General features: G+C 42.9%; 2 protein-coding genes across 4 annotated transcripts; both read right to left on the bottom strand.

Moving 5' to 3' along the window:
• Window positions 1-3624: 3624 nt before the first annotated feature.
• Window positions 3625-12161, bottom strand: LOC118366823 (high-affinity choline transporter 1-like). 3 transcript variants are annotated; one of them, XM_035749559.2, is made up of 9 exons: window positions 11822-12161; window positions 10934-11171; window positions 9834-9947; window positions 9588-9743; window positions 9313-9461; window positions 9092-9182; window positions 8741-8836; window positions 7729-7946; window positions 3625-7367 (listed from the first exon to the last, which is right to left on the bottom strand). In XM_035749559.2, the coding sequence occupies exons 2-9, from the start codon at window positions 11115-11117 to the stop codon at window positions 6714-6716; spliced, it is 1662 nt and encodes a 553-aa protein (XP_035605452.1). In that variant the 5' UTR covers window positions 11118-11171; window positions 11822-12161; the 3' UTR covers window positions 3625-6713. The 3 variants fall into 3 exon arrangements, with proteins under 3 accessions (XP_035605452.1, XP_035605451.1, XP_035605450.1); XM_035749558.2 differs by having other exon boundaries at window positions 8741-8894; window positions 9039-9182; window positions 10934-11219; window positions 11822-12159; XM_035749557.2 differs by having other exon boundaries at window positions 8741-8894; window positions 9039-9182; window positions 11822-12158.
• Window positions 12162-13081: 920 nt separating this feature from the next.
• Window positions 13082-19086, bottom strand: LOC118366833 (claudin-14-like). The gene is made up of 4 exons (XM_035749579.2): window positions 18787-19086; window positions 16128-16923; window positions 15764-15992; window positions 13082-15650 (listed from the first exon to the last, which is right to left on the bottom strand). Exons 2-4 carry the CDS (start codon window positions 16359-16361, stop codon window positions 15370-15372), a joined length of 744 nt encoding a protein of 247 aa, XP_035605472.1. The 5' UTR covers window positions 16362-16923; window positions 18787-19086; the 3' UTR covers window positions 13082-15369.
• Window positions 19087-19460: the final 374 nt, after the last annotated feature.

Raw genomic sequence — 19460 nt, 5'->3', positions numbered from 1 at the left:
TTTATAGTCATCTCTCCTCCTTCCAGTCCTTTTCTTCTCTTGACTTTATATTGCAATTGGCAACTTTCATAAATTATTTCGTCTTTCAGTCACTTTCAGTCACCATTTTTGTCTTTCAGTCACCTATTTTGTCTTTGGGTATAACCAATGAGGAGATGGCACGTGGGTACCTGCTTCTATAAACCAATGAGGAGATAGGAGAGGCAGGACTTGCAGTGAGATCTGCGTCAGAAATAGAACTGACTTCTATTTTAGCCCTTGGCAACGCAGATGCTCATTGGCGTGCGCGAGCAGTGTGGGTGAAATAATTGATGATATAGATTTCTACATTTATTTTGCAACGCTCGCGCACGCGATGTGAGCGGTGTAGTCAGCCTTTAAGTCATACAATTAATGGCAGCATCCAAAGAGCTTGATGTAAAATGCTTTTGAACTTGTCTCTTCTCCTCTCATTGGCTTGTCACCAGGTCTTCCTAATGAGCCCTAGACATGATGATTTGATTAGATTTATATGATTCCAGAAGAGGAATAGATAGGTTTGAGTCGTATCCAAGAGTGTATCAAACGTGTGTGTGTGATTGGAAGTTTTTTACACCAGAACTTCCACCACATCTTTACAAACAGTTCCTCCATTAGACAGAATAAGTCATGAGCTGTGCTACAGGGCTGTGTGTGTGTGTGTGTGTGAGAGAGAGAGAGATAAAGTGTGTAAATGTCTGTGAGAGAGAGGTACATTGTGTGCGACAACTCAAAGGGAATTCTCTGTTACTTCAAACAGGGAGGAAACTTCAGTGAGAACAAATTGAGAACCTCAAGGCCTGGGGCTCAGCCTCCAGTCTTCTCCACGATGTAAAGAGAGAGCTGGAGAGGGAGAGAGAGATAGAGAAGAAGGAGAAATCTCACATGCCACTGTCTCCTGTCTGGGAGTTCAATCTGAGGATTGTGACAACAAACATATTAGTCATGTTGGGAGTCACTAATCCAGAGGACCAGATAGTGTATACAGGACATGAAAGAAACATGAAAGACTTTGAATTTGTCTTTAATGCAGTACTAAACCGAATAGGGTGCAACTTCAGATTAGCCCCAAGCCTTATTGAGATAATGATACAGGCTCATGTGGTAAAGGGATGTGACATCATGAGGTGACATGACATCACAACCATCTCAGGCTCGTCACCTGGAGACAGATCATATTTCTCAAAAGAGTTTGTTCCAACACTTACACTAACACTCATGTTGATGATAATGACATTATTTATAATGAATAATGGCATGTATATCCAATGTCATTGCATTGTGTTAGTCCATTAGGTGCATGCATAGGCGTGAGTGATACCACTGTGATGTTAGCCCGAAGGGTATGTAAAGAGCAGTGGAGTCCAATGTTTATCAGTATTTCCCAAACACCAGCATTACATTGAGACCAACACATGCACACACCATCAGACGCACTCACCACCCACCATCTCTGTGTTTAATTGTCCTGGCGGAAAGGAGCGACCTTGGGTTTCCCAGTCCTCTGTGATGAGTTCATGATCCAGGGGTGGAGGGGAGAACAAACACACAGTCTGTCTCTATTTCACACTCCAACTAAGGTTCATGAAATGAATGAGCCAACTGGATCAGGAGTCAGACAGGGTCGGGGCATGGGAGGAGGTCTTGTATTCAGACCAGGTCAGGTGTGTCAGTGTACTTTATGGTCTGGTTTGGCATCACAGTAGGCTGTCGAGTGTGTTTGTGTGTGAGTGTGTACATGTGTGCGTGTGTGTGTGTTTGGCAGGCTGTCAGATGTGTGTGTGATTGACCAGTAGAGTGTTTCATCTGGGGATCTGGAGAGAGGCATCAATCAATAACCATCACTGCTGTCAAACCTGCCAACACACACACACACACACACACACACAGTATATTGGCATATCAGCAGAGAAATCAGATTGAGGTATGTCTGTCACTGTTCACTCAAAGGGTGGGTTTGATGCCCTGAACGGAGATCACCGAGGTAGGGAACTTATAAAAGAAATAACTCACTGGAGCTGAATAGATAGCTTAGAGAGAAAAGGGAAGGCCATGGGGCATCAAATTGTTAGTCAGTCTCGCTTACCGCGTTGCGCTACTCAGAGCTATTGAAACAGCCAGTCAGTACTCTTTATACTAGCTGTGTACAGATAAAGCTCTCACGACACTGATTATATAGTGCATTCGGAAAGTATTCAGACCCATTGAGGTTTTCACATTTTGTTATGTTTACATTTACATTTACATTTAAGTCATTTAGCAGACGCTCTTATGTTATATCCTTATTCTAAAATTGATTAAGTAAAAATGTTCCTCAACAATCTACACACAATACACCATCATGACAAAGCGAAAACAGGCTTTTAGAAAACCTTATTTACATGGTATTCAGACCCTTTGCTATGAGACTCGAAATTGAGCTCAGGTGCATCCTGTTTCCATAGATCTTCCTTGAGACGTCTCTACAACTTGGAGTCCACCTGTGTTAAATTCAATCGATTGGACATGATTTGGAAAAGCACACACCTGTCTATATAAGGTCCCTCAGTTGAGGGAGCAAAAACCAAGCCATGAGGTTGAAGGAATTGTCCGCAGAGCTCAGAGACATGATTGTGTCGAGGCACAGATTTGGGGAACGGTACCAAAAAATTCTGCAGCATTTAAGGTCCCCAAGAACACAGTGGTCACTCTGAAAGAGCTCCAGAGAACCTTCCAGTAGGACAAGCATCTCTGTAGCACTTTACCAATCAGGCCTTTATGGTAGAGTGGCCAGACGGAAGCCACTCCTCAGTAAGAGGCACATGACAGCCCGCTTGAAGTTTGCCAAAAGGCAACTAAAGGACTTTCCGACCATGAGAAACACGATTCTCTGGTCTGATGAAACCAAGATTAAACTCTTTGGCCTGAATCCCAAGAGTCACGTCTGGAGCAAGCATGGTGGTGGCAGCACCATTCTGTGGGGGTGTTTTTCAGTGACAGGAACTGAGAGTCTTGTCAGGATCGAGGAAAAGATGAACGGAGAAAATTACAGAGATCCTTGATGAAAACCTGCTCCAGAGCGCTCAGGACCTCAGACTGGGGTGAAGGTTCACCTTCCAACAGGACAACACCCTAACAACAGCCAAGATAACGCAAGAGTGGCTTTGGGACAAGTCTCTGAATGCCCCCGAGTGGCCCAGCCAGAGCCTGGAATTGAACCCGATCGAACATCTCTGGAGAGACCTGAAAATAGCTATTCAGCGACGCTCCCCATCCAACTTGACAGAGCTTGAGAGGATCAGCAGAGAAGAATGGGAGAAACTCCCCAAATACAGGTCTGCCAAGCTTGTAGCGTCACACCCAAAAAGACTTGAGGCTGTAATCACTGCCAACGGTGCTTCAACAAATGACTGAATATAGGGTCTGAATACTTATGTAAATGTAATATTTACGTTTTGTTTTTGCTTTGTCATTATAGGGTATTATGTGTAGATTGAAAAAAAATATTTGATCCATTTTAGAATAACGCTGTAATGTAACAAAATGTGGAAAAAGACAAGGGGTCTGAATACTTTCCAAATGCACTGTATGTAATATATAACACGAATGAAAGACAAATGATCAATATGCTAAATAATATAATTTATTTACCTCACATATTCATCACCATCATTTTTATGGACACTGCATAAGTAATAAATAAATTCTTAGCATTTATTTCTCCTCACCAAAAGGATGAATCATTTCTAACGTTGCATTAAAAAGTATGATCCATTTGTTCATATGCTGACTTTGTTGGTATATACATGTATCACACAAAAATATACATTTCCATTTAAAACATCGAAGCACATTTAGTATAGCCAGCCGAGCAACTGACATGATTATGTTTCTTATTCTTTAGTTTAAACAATGATATATTTTCCAGTGATAGAAGATAAAACAGCACAGAGTCCGTCTCCTTGGTGAAGGAAAGGAGACTTTACATTCACATTTTGTACAGATTGTCTGGACACACAATTCCACTCTGACACTTAGAATATAGCATCAGACCAGCATCAGACCAGCTCCCAATACTCCCAATACTCCCAATACTACCCATATTAAGGGCATAATTCAACAGATTCAAACAGATTCAAACTATAACTTAAGACTGTAAACACCAGCAGACCTTACCAGCAAATACAGTAGGAGGAGTCAACCAGAGAACAGAAGTACCCAACAACATCAAATAACAACTGCAATTTCCATCACAATCTCAAATCTGTTTTCTCTGACCAATGTGTTGGTCAACAGACCTTCCTCAGTGTTCACCCATCAAACTGGAATAACTGTGATAACAGATAGGTAGCTAATTCACTCAGCATAGGACCAGCTCTGCTTCCAATCACTACAACCACTGACACCAAAACAACCAATGCTGTTATTTTCCTGTCTTAGCTCATAACCAGCTAAAAAAATACTAATCAAATGTCCTCAGGGCAGATGGACAGAGTGGATAGAGCAGAATTTAATTGATCGTGCCAACGGGTTATTGATACGGTCCCTGGAGGGGAAATCACAACTCATCCTCCTCAAGCCCCCCTGCCGCTCTGCTGCCGCTCTGCAGTCAATGACAGTTTAGAGGGGAATAAGCCATCATGGGGCCACTCTCAAATGGCACCTTATTCCCTATATACACTACACTACCCAACCTTATGTGGCTCTGGCCAAAAGTAGTGCACTACATAGGTAATAGGGTATAATTTTGGGAAGCAGATGGACTACCTAAAGCCACAGCTAGATCCAATGTCAACCAGTACACCCATTAATAAAGCATTAAAGGCTTGTTCACCTATATTACTAACACATACTGAGTAAAACCTGGCCCTTATAATCTGATATAGGACTGTGAAATAAAGCAAGCGTTCCTCTCCAACACAACAGCACAGTATTGAACTTCTACACCTGCAGAGAGGAGGATTTTGGCACATGCACAACATGGAACAGCATTTGGGTTTGGCTTTTCAACCCTTTTCAAATCCAGTTACTATGAAAATAATGTTAGTACTGAATATTTTAACCTGTACCTGGTGATTGTGTGTAAATTGGATTAAGAGCGCACAATTTAAAAAGAGCTTGAAATCTATTTGTTCTCAATAATGAAAAAACAATCAACGGTTTTGAATGACTGGTATTCATATCTAGATCTATGTACAGCATGGAATCTAAAATCATTATTGCTCTATTAGTAAATTAATTACAAATACATTTTTACGAACACACACAAACGCACAAACACACAAACACACACACACTTAAATATTGCACTATTCTCATCACCCTCTGGGCTGGCGTCCCTCTCAGACCTCCCTAGTGAGACAGACAGACAGACAGTTATCTGTAAACTCTTGTGGACAGATATCTGCTCGTAAACCATATCATCTTTTGCGAAGGGATTGGATGCATTGGACAACAAGCAGCAGTAGTTCCAGTGTTTGGGTTTTCATCACTGGTTATTTGAATGTATCAGGATTGGGAAAAGGCGGTGCTTAAACTGTTTCACTTCTACTGCTTCGCATGTGTGCTTTGGCTTTGCAAACCGAAAGCTTTCCATTTCTAACACATATAGACCCCTTAACCACGCAGCTGAAATTACGTAAGATTTCAATTCTGGGTTAACCAAGATCAGTTATACTTACCTTACCTTTACATTAACTCAATTTACTGTAGCAGCACTGAAAACAGAAAACTAAAATGGCGGTGGTGTTCGCTTTACAGAGAGTCAGACAGTGGTTGATATGATGCAAACACGAGAGGGTTGGATGGCAAGATAGACCCTTTCCCTCTCTCCTCTGGACCTCAACAAACAGCTGTCGATTAACGATGACTTTGATGAACAATCTTCAGATCAACCTAATTAGTTAGTCTTCCTTATGATGTAATATTCACAGAAGTCACAGCTCCTAATGAATTCTTCTCCGTGCTGTATGACAGGAGCAGTCTGGTGTTGTTTATATCCCACTGTATCCTGCCTGTTGGTTTATACATCTGAGCTGAGTTACATTGTGGGAACAAACTAATAGAGAACGATGTGTTTTTTTTTATCATACTTTCCTTTAGTAAATAATGTGTGCATTCATGGATATTTGAACAAAACGTCTTGTAATGTTTAATTAACTCAATGAGGAAGTGTGTGTGTGTGTGTGTGTGTGTGTGTGTGTGTGTGTGTGTGTGTGTGTGTGTGTGTGTGTGTGTGTGTGTGTGTGTGTGTGTGTGTGTGTGTGTCTGCATGTTCATGTGTGTGAATCTGTGGAGGCTCCTATAGCTCCTATGAGGACGGAGGGGACAGTCATGACCAGGCACTGAAAACAGAAAACTGAAATGGCGGTGGTGTTTGATTTAGAGAGTCAGTCAGTGGTTGATATGATGAGAACACAAGGGGGTTGGAAGCTAGACAGACCTTCTCTGGGTCTCAGTTAAAGGCTCCATATCAGGGATGGCTAACCCTTCTGTTGGAGAGCTATTGGGTATGCAGGCTTTTTCTCCAGCCCTACTATAGCACACCTGGTTAAGCTGTTCAAGATCTTGTTGAGTAGCTGATTAATAGCATCAGGTATGTTAGAGTAGGAGCAAAGATCTGCAGGATGGTATCTCTCCAGGAGGGCTGGTCACCCCTGACCTTGGCTCTACTTGGTTCTGGGTCCAGGTCTGGCTCTGGGTCTTGGTCCTGGTCTCTACTCATGGTGGCTGTTTAAGGACTCAGGGCTGGACTCGTCATCGTCACTGAGAGCCTCTGTGTTCGTAAATGTCCCCGCCAGTGAGTTGCTGAGGTGAGTTTTGACCGGCGCCATCTCCGACAGGATGATGTTGTCACTACTAACCAGCGTGGTCTTGTCCATGATCTCCTTACTGTGTTTGGACACCACAGCATCCATGAAGTCATACTTATGAGACAGAGTCCCAGACTCAAACAGGTACTTGAGCAGGTAGGAGAAGGCCACGTTACCCAGGAAGGAGGCCAGCATGGAGACCGTTTTAAATGGGAAGCGTTGCTGGATGAAGTACTCCACATCTCCAGTCAGGTGGTGGATCTTCTCCTGTTGCACCCAGCCGGGGTAGTAGATAAAGGGGGGTAGTTTGAGGTAGGGTTCCCCTCCCCCGATACGCAGCAGCAGACCAAAGACATAGCCGGCCACCGAGCCGTATGTGTTGGTTCCTTTGATGAAGAGCACGCTGAGCAGCTGGGGGAAGATGATAACATACACCAGGTCGGAGCTCAGGTACCACAGGCCATACACGGTCCCCGTTAGCAACGCCATGGCGGTGGCAAGAGCGCCGAACACAAAGATGGTGATACGCATCACCCACACAATCTCACGGTCTGTCGCCTATTGGGGAGGAAGGAGAAGGAGAGGAGAAGGAGTGAAAAGCCTGTTTCAGTTTTTCTATTTTATGAACATTTCTATTTTTGTTAATCCCTCTTCTGTTTAATGTACAAATATCCTACATGAACATTTTTCATAAAACAGTGTAATTTCTGTTAGATATTAGTTTGTGACACAAACCTGCATATTGAATAATTAGGTTTGAATATCTGGCTGTGACTTATTCACAGAAGGCCCCAGCACTGGACAAAAACTTCCTGGAATCTTTATGACTGAATTATTTACTGAAAAAGCATTATATTCAGAAACAGAAACAGCACTTTAGTGTTGATTTTTTGCATCTGTGTGTGGTGTGTGAACTCACAGACTGTCTGAAGGCCAGCTGGTAGATGTTTCTGGCGAACATGGAACTGGCCGATAGAATGGAGGAGTCAGCTGATGACATCACAGCGGCAGACACCGCTCCCAGACCAAAGAAGGAGATCCAGGGTGGGCACAAGTGCTGCAGCACGATGGGCAGGATCATATCTGATTGGTCTTTCTCTTTGGGAGGAATTGCCCCATATGTCGTCTGGTTCCAGTCTCGGGAAGACAACAGTCACAGCTAGTAGTTTACATACTTTTAGACCAAAATGTATATGGGCAGGCTTTCTAAAAGGTATATGTCCAGGGGTACTCAAATCCGTACAGCATATGTGTTTGAATCTGACTGTTAGGTAATATCTCTAGTTTAGAAGCCATATTAAGACACTATTGTAAACATTTAATCAGCGATGACAGGGACTGTGTGTCTCTCCACAGAGGAATAAATCATCAGTCCATTAGAACATAACTGAGTACCTTATCTCCCCCTCCATTCTTCCACTCTCCCCTTCCGTCTCCTCACTCGTCCGTGACACCTACTCTCAGTCATACCCTCAGTCCGCCTCTCACTCGCTCTCTATCTCTCTCTTTCGCGCTCTCTCTTTCTCTCTCACTCTCTCCCCCTTTCCCTCTCTCCTCTGGACCTCAACAAACAGCTGTCGATTAACGATGACTTTGATGAACAATCTTCAGATAAACCTAATTAGTTAGTCTTCCTTATGATGTAATATTCACAGAAGTCACAGCTCCTAATGAATTCTTCTCCGTGCTGTATGACAGGTGCAGTCTGGTGTTGTTTATATCCCACTGTATCCTGCCTGTTGGTTTATACATCTGAGCTGAGTTACATTGTGGGAACAAACTAATAGAGAACGATGTGTTTTTGTATCATACTTTCCTTTAGTAAATAATGTGTGCATTCATTAACTCAATGAGGAAGTGTTTGTGTGTATTTGTGTGTGCATGACTGTGTGTGCATGACTGTGTGTGTGTGTGTGTGTGTGTGTGTGTACCTGTGGAGGCTCCTATAGCTCCTATGAGAACGGAGGGGACAGCCATGACCAGGCAACCAGCGGCAGCGATAAAGGACAGTACCTGGGCGTAGGTAGCTGAAGAGGCAGAGAGAACCCGTTGAAAATACACCTGCCACGGAATCCCCCCCAACATCTAGGGACAGAAACACCACAGTCAATACACACAATACAAAACAAACCAACACACAGCTTTATAGTGAATACATACTCCAAACCTAACCATAATTACATTATAGTCAATACAATTTGCTGATAATTATAATGACTGATGACATACCAGAAGACAGAAGTTGTCGATCCACATCCAGGTGTCTGCTGAGTCTATCTTACCCAGCCAGGGTGTCTGGTACACAGCCTCCTTAGCTGTCACACTGATGCTTGACACGGCTGGGTTGGACAGAGCAAATGGCACACTGACCCACTGAGAGAGACAGACCCACAGCAAGAGAAAGACAGAGATTAAATAAAAGTGAATTGCTTTTCTTCCGGTTTGTGGAGCTTGGCAAATCAGGTAAATTTTTCCAGGCAAATTCCAGTGCTGTTGGACTCACCAGTCCCAGGAAGATACAGAAGAGTTGGACCACGTCAGTGTAGGCTACAGAATACAGCCCTCCCACCAGGGTGTAGAAGATAGCTATTAGGGCTGAGATCACCACTGACATGTTGATGTCAATGTCCACGATCACACTCAGAGTAGCCCCTAGACAAAACACATGGACATACACACATGCACAGTCAGCTGCCATTTTCCATGAAGATTTTTCATCTTAATTGATGATGTTGAAATTGAATTGTGCACAACCCTGACTCTCAGACTGTGGCCTACCCAGCGCTGACAAGATGGCAGCGGACCAGAAAATCTCCCCCATAAGCGCCGGAATGAAGAGCAGCCCCCCCATACGCTTCCCGTATATCTGCTGGAACGGGTCCAGCATGGTGACGTATCCCCGGGAGCGCATGGGCTTGGCGAAGAACAGGCCACCTGGAGCACGAGAGAGACACATCATTAAGGAACTTCGGTCACTAAAGTAGAAGACAGAAAGTGTTGAACATTAATTTATCATATTCTTACCTACTACCAGACTGAGGGCGTATCCGAAGGGAGCCTGTGCCCAGGCCAGCCCGAAGTCAGGCAGGTAGACATACTCCGCGGTCCCGTTGATGTAGCCGCCGCCCACCCATGTAGCTGAAGGAGAGGTTCATCACAGTTCAAGATACAAATATGTAACACACATTATTTAGCCTTGCACACACAAACTAAACATATGACATTGTTGAATTGTCTTTATAATGTTATGTTTTCCATAGACTTCATTTTAGAGCCACGACGTACGAATAAATTGTACAATCAATGTCTTACAATCAAATATATTGATAACATTTGGTATATTGGTAACGTTTTATATTTAGTCAATACATCACAGAGCGATAATAATCAAGATGTTATGCCTTGATAATATATCGAGTTAATATAAAAAAAAGTTCACGTAGATCAATTACAATTATTTTCATGAGCATTTCTCTAACTCGCGGAAAATAAATAATTGATTACTTTTCGCTCCTAAAAAAGCCCGTAACTGCAGGGTCTGTTATTAAAATAGCATCAAAGACATTAGAAAACGCTCTGGGTCTTTAATGAACTCTTCCGTCAATTAATGTTGCTCTCATCAAAAACAGGGCTTTAATTCTGCCAATGACGCTAGGGGAATTTAAAATAGGCTGTCAATATATTGTGTTCACCAATTCGATAGAAACAGCTGCCGTCGTTGACGTGTAGGTATTTGATTTGTGCCAGTGCCTATTGTAACAATTGGTGGGAGCGTGGGTAAAACCAGTCCGGTGCTGATCTGACTGAGCCCTGGAAAAATAGTCAGCGGCATCCGTCTTTATACGTCAGTTGTCATTCCGTCATGTGAGGAACATGACTGATTTAAATCCCCCATCTAAAGTTGACAGCGGAAATATTTGAGCAAACAAGGTACTATATGCCTCTCCAACAACAGGGCTGGGGTAAATTCAGTTTTTATTTCAGTCAACTTAGCAAGAAGAGTATTTTATACATGATTTCAAAACAACCTTATAGACAACAATGGGATATTTTCAATTCAAAGCTGAATTAGCCCAATGCCTCAACCCAGCCTCTCCAGGCAGTTGAAGCAGGTCACAACTCACCGGTCATAGTGAATCCACCGACAAACAACCCAATGTCCCTCCCGCCCACCATGATGGTTTCACTGCGGTCCTGGCCCTCCGACACCCCTGAGTTCTTGTTCTTCCACGCGGCCCATATCCCCACGCCCAGAATCAGCAAGTAGAAGATCACTATAGCCACGATCCCCTCGGCGTGGACGGCCATCCTCTTCCACTGCCGTGATTAGTCTCTGTGCGAGTAACGGCTTTTCATTGAGACCTGTGCCAGGGATGGAGAGGAGAAGAACAGAAGCTACCTAGCCACTCCCTGTGAAGAAGCCTAGTCATCAGACCCACAATCAATCGTGTATCTTCTTAAAACAAACAGCTTTAAATGTGTTATTGCTTCATTGGCTGATTAATAATAATTTAAAATTGTATAGGCTTCCAATAATATTTGACATGTGGGCTCTCTCTCTTTTTATACTCCCTTGTTGAAGATTTTGTGAACTGTTTGATTTACAACAAGTTGACCATGTACATAATGCACCCAATAATGATTATGGGTTAAACAATAAGGTTTGATATGTGCGTAAAATACGGATAACGCATCCCGGAGCGCGCGCTCAGACAGAATAATATAGTGCAGAGATCCCAGACTTTCTAACTCTCTCTCTGTCACATCAACAAAATCAAACAAGCACTTTCAGGTATAATTCCTGCTGAATGCAGGGTTTTCCGGAGCTGCTAAAGCAGTAACATCGACTTCCTTTCAAAGATCCGCCACTCTTTCACATACACCTGCACTTCAGCTCATGGCTATTCTACTGTAATTTAATGAAATCTGAGTCGACATAGTTTGGCTACAGTTAATTAACAAACCATCTGAAACTAAATGCATGTAAAGGGCACAGAGGGGTTTTCTCCTACCTTTAGAGATGTCTCTTCAATGTACGTCGCCGGTGGTTCTAAAAGCACATCCAACTGGCTTTCCAGAGAAGGAAAAATGTTACAACTCAACGTAATCCACGCCACCCGTGCGTAATTCCCCGGTGTGGTTTATACACAGTTTGGGGGCTGAGAGAAAGAGGGGTGGAGGGGGGGGTCCGAGTTTGTGAAAGACTTGAAAGGGAAAGGGGGTGGGGGGTTGTTTATCAATAATGTTGACAGGTTGTGTAGACGAGGATAGGCAGCCAGTGAAGGTCTCTCAGGAAAGGACAGAAATAGCATATAATTGGGAATGGCATGACGCACACCCAGCGGATAGATGTCTTATAAAACACCCGGTTGGAATGGGCCCAGTTAACTCACCAGGTTTCATTTAGCGGTGATTGACGTTCACACAGGTGCCAATCGAGGCGAAATAGAAGCACTATACTTTTTACGCGTGAGAATATTGAGCCAGTGGGCGGTTAGAATGTCCGATAGACGGCCTCTGTCTTGCTACATCCAGTGTTGGCGTATAACAATTATATGATTTATTTATCTGGTGAAACATGGTCCATCCTATGCAGGATAACGTCTGACATTATAGCCATGGGCCCAACGGGAACGATAATCAGTCAGATTGTAACATGTTAATAATGCATAAATTAGGTAATACACCTACACCAACATTGGGCTAATTTCGTGTGCAGTGAGTAGCACTGTGTGCGGTTCGTTATTGCTACAGTGAGTTTACGGGATAGGCAGCTAGCCATTCCTCAGTAAAGGATTTGGAGGAGAATGTTGCGATTGCTGTTGCTATCCATGGTGCTGGAATTTGGAAACAGGTGCGGGCGTTTGAGGGCGTTTCCATCCAATCTATCAGTTTTCTGTCTGTTCAAACAGCTTACTTAATGCAAGTACAATAATACTATTAAAGTCCATATTTCATAAAGGCATTGTCTAATTTCAAAGAGCAATAGACCTCTTTTTGCATCGATGATTGGAAAGGTATTTTCATTTCTATATTAAGACTGAACATGTTGACCAATTTAATAAATAGGCTAGCTGACTTCTCTGTTTTGCCGATAGCTCCGACTCATTGGCCGTGCTTTATGTTGACAGACTGCTAGAGAGAGAAACCATAGCTTCAGAATACATTAACAACTCATAAACATGTCCACGTGTCTGGTGCGGCTAATAGCGCAGGTAGAATAAATCACAATGATAGAACGAAACGCAGTGTGAACATTATGAAAGCCAGCCTTTACTGAAATCCAGAGTCAAAATTTTAAAAACTTAAATTTAAAGGGACTTTGACTTGGACTTATTGAGATGGGGATTGGACACACTTGTTGGAAATTCTAGGAACCTTTTCATTTATAGTAAATGTATAAATACAACTACTTTCTAAGCTCACAGCTTTGACTACTTGTCTGTTTCATTCAGCACAAGTTTGGTATGAGCCAGACAATGAGAAGCCGAAGTCTTTCTTTCTTGAACAGTCAACGCTACTCACTTTCTAGATAGGCTGCTGGCGCCACCATGTGGTCATCATATTCCTTGCACAGATCACATTTCCGATACGTTTTTGTGCTTTGGGCGAGTAGGCGACTGTACACTACCGGTCAAAAGTTTTAGAACAACACCTACTCATTCAAGGGTTTTTCTTTACTAGCAAAGACATCGAAACTATGAAATAACACATATGGAATCATGTGGTAACCAAAAAAGTGTTACATCAAAATATATTTAAATATGTGAGATTCTTCAAATAGCCACCCTTTGCCTTGATGACAGCTTTGCACACTCTTGGCATTCTCTCAACCAGCTTCATGAGGTAGTCACCTGGAATGCATTTCAATTAACAGGTGTGCCTTGTTAAAAGTTAATTTGTGGAATTTCTTTCCTTCTTAATGCATTTGAGCCAATCAGTTGTGTTGTGACAGGTTAGAAAATAGCCTATTTGGCAAAAGACCAAGTCCATATTTTTGCAAGAGCAGCTCAAATAAGCAAAGAGAAACGACAGTCCATCATTACTTTAAGACATTACGGTCAGTCAATACGGAATAGAAGACCCAGAGTTTCCTTTGCTGCAGAGGATAAGTTCATTAGAGTTACCAGCCTCAGAAATTGTACCCCAAATAAATGCTTCACAGAGCTCAAGTAACTGACACATCTCAACATCAGCTGTTCAGATGAGACTGTGTGAATTAGGCCTTCATGGTTGAATTGCTGCAAAGAAACCACAACTAAAGGACACCAATAAGAAGAAGAGACTTGCTTGGGCCAAGAAACACAAGCAATGGACATTAGGCCGGTGGAAATGTGTAATTTGGTCTGGAGTCCAAATGGGAGATTTTTGGTTCCTACCGCTGTGATCTACGGCCCGGCCCTACTTTTTTTTAAGGTATCTGTGACCAACAGATGCACATCTGTATTACCAGTCATGTGAAATCCATAGATTTTTATTTTTGATTTAACTATGCAAGTCAGTTAAGAACAAATTGTTATTTACAATGACAGCCTACCCCGGCAAATCCTAACGACGCTGGGCCAATTGTGTGCCCCCCTATGGGACTCCCAATCACGGCTGGTTGTGATACAGCCTGAAATTGAACCAGGGTCTGTAGTGACGCCTCTAGCACTGAGAGGCAGTGCCTTAGACGTCACTCGGGAGCCCAAGGGCCTAATTAATTTATTGAAAATGACTGATTTCCTTATGAACTGTAAAATCTTTTAAATTGTTTCATTTACATTTTTGTTCAGTTAGTAGTAACCTATCTTACCACCCTCAAGCTCAATTGTAGTCTGTTGTACCATGGTGACTTTGTATTTTAAGATAACAGGAGAAGTATAAAGCAGTTGACATATATTCAATAATAGAGAAGACAGGAAGTGCTTCACAATAATTGGAGCAGTTAAAAATCTATTTGTGTTCATCTAACAGCCATGAAGTTATGAGCTATGAAACTGGAACACATAATAATACACATGGAAGTACCCTATATGGCTTATCATTATGATATATGCTGTCTTTGTCCTCATTATGGTGTATGCTGTCTTTGTCCTCATTATGGTGTATGCTGTCTTTGTCCTCAATATGGTACATGCTGTCTTTGTCCTCATTATGGTATATGCTGTCTTTGTCCTCATTATGGTATATGCTGTCTTTGTCCTCATTATGGTATATGCTGTCTTTGTCCTAAAGGCCTTTTCGAAGGAAGCTCCTTTTGTATTAGGGAATAAGGCTGTTGATGTTCAAAAGTGTGTTTCTGGATTCTTATAGTAAACATACAAAGTCAACAGGATAAAGAGGACAGGATTACCTTGTGGACTTTACCTCAGAGAAGAAGGACACAACCTGAACAACATCAACACTGTAAAACACACTCATCCTCAGTTACTCTCTGGAGGTTGTCTGGAAAGTCATTGAGTGTGAACCTCCCTTAGACGTAGTCAATCAGTCTGTATTATATTCCACATTCAAACATAATAATTAAGTGTGTCCACTTCCACACTAGGAAGCAATAATTGAGTGTGTACTCCATCTCTCAGACATAGTCGTTGAGTCTGTAGCCACTGCTGGACACTGAGGTGCGTGAGGGAGCGCGGTTGCCATTCAGTGCGGTAGGGGGATAGTAGGGGGGTGCTGGGGTGTTTAAAGTGCTGAAGACAGGGGGAGGAGGAGGGTGGTGACGACGAGGTAGCTGGAGGGGGAGGGCGTTCCCGGGCCGCCCCTCACAGTTCCAACAGAGTACCGCCCCTCCCATCAGACTTAGACAGGCCGAGACATAGCCCAAATACACCGCCATGCCAATCTCATACTTCATACCTGCAACACATAGTAACATTTCTTGTTATTTATCTGAACAGACAATTATAAGCAAAAGCTGAGTTCTAATACAATACAAGTAAATAAAGCAGGACTGATAGAATTAATAGTACCTTCAGGTAGGATGGGGTTGTAGAAGTCGAGGATGACATCATTGGTTGTCCAGCAGACAGTGATAAGGCAGAGCATGCCTGCAGACAGGAAGCAGACCCCTCCACTGATGGCCAGGACGTGCTTGGTGGGGGAGCGTCGGGCACAGCGGGTACACTTCATCCCTGTAGAGGACACCAGGACTGCCAGGGTGGAGGTCAGACAGGATAGCACCATCAACGCCCGCGCTGCCTAGAGGGAGGGAGCAGGGTTGAGGGTCGAGGGAGGAGGGAGGAGAAAGGAATTTAGTATCATAATGGCTGTTGCTCAAATTAATCCATTCAATGAATGAATCAATTAACAAATCAATCAACAAATCATTCCTACTTGTAGGTCAGGTGGCAGAGCCAGCATTGAGCGATGTACTTCACACTGGTAGATGCCCGTGCTGTGCCACACACACTCCATCCAGAGCCCCTTCATGTACGCAGTAGTTGTGATGATGTTAGAGCCCACATATAACGTCCGCCGCCAATGGGGGAGCACCGTAGCAACTACACTAACTACAAGCCCCAACAGACCCAGGAAGAAGCCCAAGAGCTGGACCACCATGCTGGCCATTTCTGCAACATCTGCTGATGGAGAACTACACACACAGAACTTAAAACAAAACTAGCTCACACACTGCACTGCTACACCCAAGACAACACACACAGAACCACACACACAGAGCAACACACACAACCACACAATAATCCCTTTGAGACGTGAGTTTAGTATCCTATTATTCTGGTATTTAGCTCTGGTTCCCAGCTGTACAGTTGGAACTCCAGTGGGTCTAGAGTCAGTCACAGTGTTGAAGTCATCCCGCAGTGGTGGTCTCTTTGGGGCTCAGGGGTTGTGGATTCACTGGCTTCAGTGTTGTCTCCGAAGCTCTGTGCTGTGACTTCAGTCTCTGGGGCTAGGCTTCAGTTGTTGTCTCTGGCGTTGTTTTAAACAATGGCTGTGGCTTCCACATGCTCTCTAGTGCTCTCTCTGACAAGGCCTTCTACTGACGCTTCTGTCCCTGGTCTTGTTGGCTGAGCCTGCGACCAATAGCTTATTTGTTCAGCTCCACCTGTTGATTGTGGTCCCCTGGGCTCAGCGAGCTAGTCTCTCTTTGACTGTGACTGTCCCCCTGCCCCTGTGGAGAACACACATGATTAAACATTCACAGAAACCAACACTCAGCTGAGTTGAATGTTACATACCACTAACTTCTGAATGAGAATGAGAGACCTTTTTATAACCCCTTGTTTAGAAACACTGAAACGACTTAATGAGAAGCATTCAGCTGGTCCATAATAAATAATGGATTTAATAAAACTCATTTTATTATAGGATAATCATACTGTTTGGAATTTTATCACTGTGAATATGTAACATGCCGTTGGAATATAGAACTCTACAAAAGTGGTAACTGTGGTTCATTCACAGACAGATGTGTCATTTAGTCTCAAGCTTCATCAAATAATTTGCATGTAGCTCAGCTGGTAGAGCATGGTGCTTGTAATGCTAGGATAGTGAGTTTGATTCCTGGGACCACCAGGAATATGTAAAATGTATACATGCATGACTCTCAGTTGCTTTGGATAAAATAGTCTGCTAAATGGCATATATATATGTATATGGTACCTCCTAATTGTATTTAACCACAGGACAGAATTATTTTAATATGCTTTTGTATGAATGCTGCACGGCAAGTTTGATTAAATTGAGATTCTTGGAAGGGCCTCTGAGGTGCAGATACTGTAGTTTAGACGTTTAAGTATTGGGAACTCAAGGGTAGTTAAGCATTGACTTTCACTCACTCTGTTTTCCCGTCCTCTCCTTCATCTTATGTAACTTACTTTGGAAAACAACTTTTATTGTGATTTGAAAAATGCAGATAGGAGAGGGCCATGGATCTAGTAAACAATATAGCACACATTGCCACACCCACTATCGTTGTTTACAACAAATGCCAGTAATATTAAATATCACAGCAAAGTTGATTGTGTCATAAAGCATAAAGTAATAAAACATTATTATCTGAAGAAGTGGAGGAGAGAGGGGGTGTTGTCGGTACACTAAAGTTCTTCGGCTATCCCCATAGTAGAAACCTTTGAATAACTATTTTTGGTTCAAGGTAGAATCTTTTGGTTCCAAGTAGAAGCTTTTTGGATTCCAGGTAAAACCTTTTTGGGTTCCATGTAGAATCCTGTCCTTTCTACATGGAACCCCAAAAGAGTGCTCCTTTGGGGATAGCTGAAGAACCCTTTTGGAACCTTTCTTTCAAAGAGTGTAGATAATGTGTGGAAGCTTCTGCATATGGGATCAGAGTCCTGATATGATTCTACTGCTGCCAGTGGGTCACACACACACACACACACACGCACGCACGCACGCACGCACGCACGCACGCACGCACACACACACACACACACACACACACACACACACACACACACACACACACACACACACACACACACACACAAACTCTGGACAGTGACAGACAGGAGGCCTGCAGGCTCCAGACATGGCTGATCCAAAATAGAATTAACACCTCAGAACTAAACCACATGCCGTTGCTATTCTGCTTTATACATATATGCCTATCATTTAGACTACTACAGTTCTCCTTTGCCTCATTCAGAGGGATTAAAGTTGACGTCAATACTATGATGTTTCACTTTCTACTCCACTTTCCAGTTTTCCTTCATCTACCACCAATCTTGAAACAAAACCGTCACCATTATACTAGTTCTATACTCTATCAAAGCGCAGCAGTTCCATTCCTCACTGGGACACTGGGAACAGAATGCTCTTTGTGTTTAATGATTGATTCTGTAAGGGAGGAGACACCCACACAATAGAACAACAGATGAACATGTTTTTGGCTACTGCTCACGTGAGTTCAAACTTAATTTTTCCGTGCACGTAGCACAAATAATACAAAGCTACAAAATAAGAACCCCAACAAAGTGATTTACTCAACACCTACACCCTCCTCTTTCCTTCTTACCTGTGACAAGTATATCCAGCCGGGTGCTGTCCAATGCTGCAGGAGGCAGGAAGCGGCTGGCAGTCTATGTTTATATGTTCTATGCAGATTCACAGACACATGTTATAAAGCATTTATATGACTCTCTATAGTTAACAGGCTTGTCAATGCTGCACGCCACAACCCAGACCAGACCAGCGCTCTGTCTGCTTGCTCTCTCTTACTCTCTCTTTCCCTCTATTACCAGTGTTGCCTCTGCTTCAGTGTCCAAGTGGGGGCAGTGTATGGGTATGTGTGTGTTCTTATTGTCCTGTTAGGGAGGTGACAAGGGAATACCCCTGTATTGGACAAAAATGAATGGCATGTCATTGGCATCGGACAAACCATATACACATTGGCCAATACCACCCAATTCGGCGTTGATTCATCCAAAGTGTATTGCAAATGCCATATGGTAATTGCCAGTTGTAACACTTTAAAAATTCAACAGGGGGCAAATGCGCTCCACCGGGGTTTTTCATATTGGATATGTAACCCAAATCAATGTCCAAAAGTAAAATTTTGAAAAAATGAACTTTTTTCAAAAACTTATCACCCCTTAAAAAGTGCTTTCTGGACCGTTTTTCGAAATTCTTTCGATTTTTTGTCAATTACACATGTGTAAGAACTGTATGAATATACTTTTGTCCAATTTT

The sequence above is a fragment of the Oncorhynchus keta genome, chromosome 34 (assembly GCF_023373465.1).
Source record: "Oncorhynchus keta strain PuntledgeMale-10-30-2019 chromosome 34, Oket_V2, whole genome shotgun sequence".
Classification (NCBI taxonomy): domain Eukaryota; kingdom Metazoa; phylum Chordata; class Actinopteri; order Salmoniformes; family Salmonidae; genus Oncorhynchus; species Oncorhynchus keta.
Note: the sequence above shows the minus strand (reverse complement) of the source record. Positions and strands in the feature narration are given on the sequence as shown.

Coding starts and splice junctions, on each gene's coding strand:
- LOC118366823 (XM_035749558.2), bottom strand. CDS start 11,117: ATGGCCGTCCACGCCGAGGGGATCGTGGCTATAGTGATCTTCTACTTG. Junction 9,744..9,833: donor CGCCCTCAGTCTGGTAGTAG/GTAAGAATATGA, acceptor CTCGTGCTCCAG/GTGGCCTGTTCTTCGCCAAG. Junction 9,183..9,312: donor TCTGTATCTTCCTGGGACTG/GTGAGTCCAACA, acceptor TGTCTCTCTCAG/TGGGTCAGTGTGCCATTTGC.
- LOC118366833 (XM_035749579.2), bottom strand. CDS start 16,361: ATGGCCAGCATGGTGGTCCAGCTCTTGGGCTTCTTCCTGGGTCTGTTG. Junction 15,993..16,127: donor CTCTGCCACCTGACCTACAA/GTAGGAATGATT, acceptor CCCTCCCTCTAG/GCAGCGCGGGCGTTGATGGT. Junction 15,651..15,763: donor CAACCCCATCCTACCTGAAG/GTACTATTAATT, acceptor TATGTGTTGCAG/GTATGAAGTATGAGATTGGC.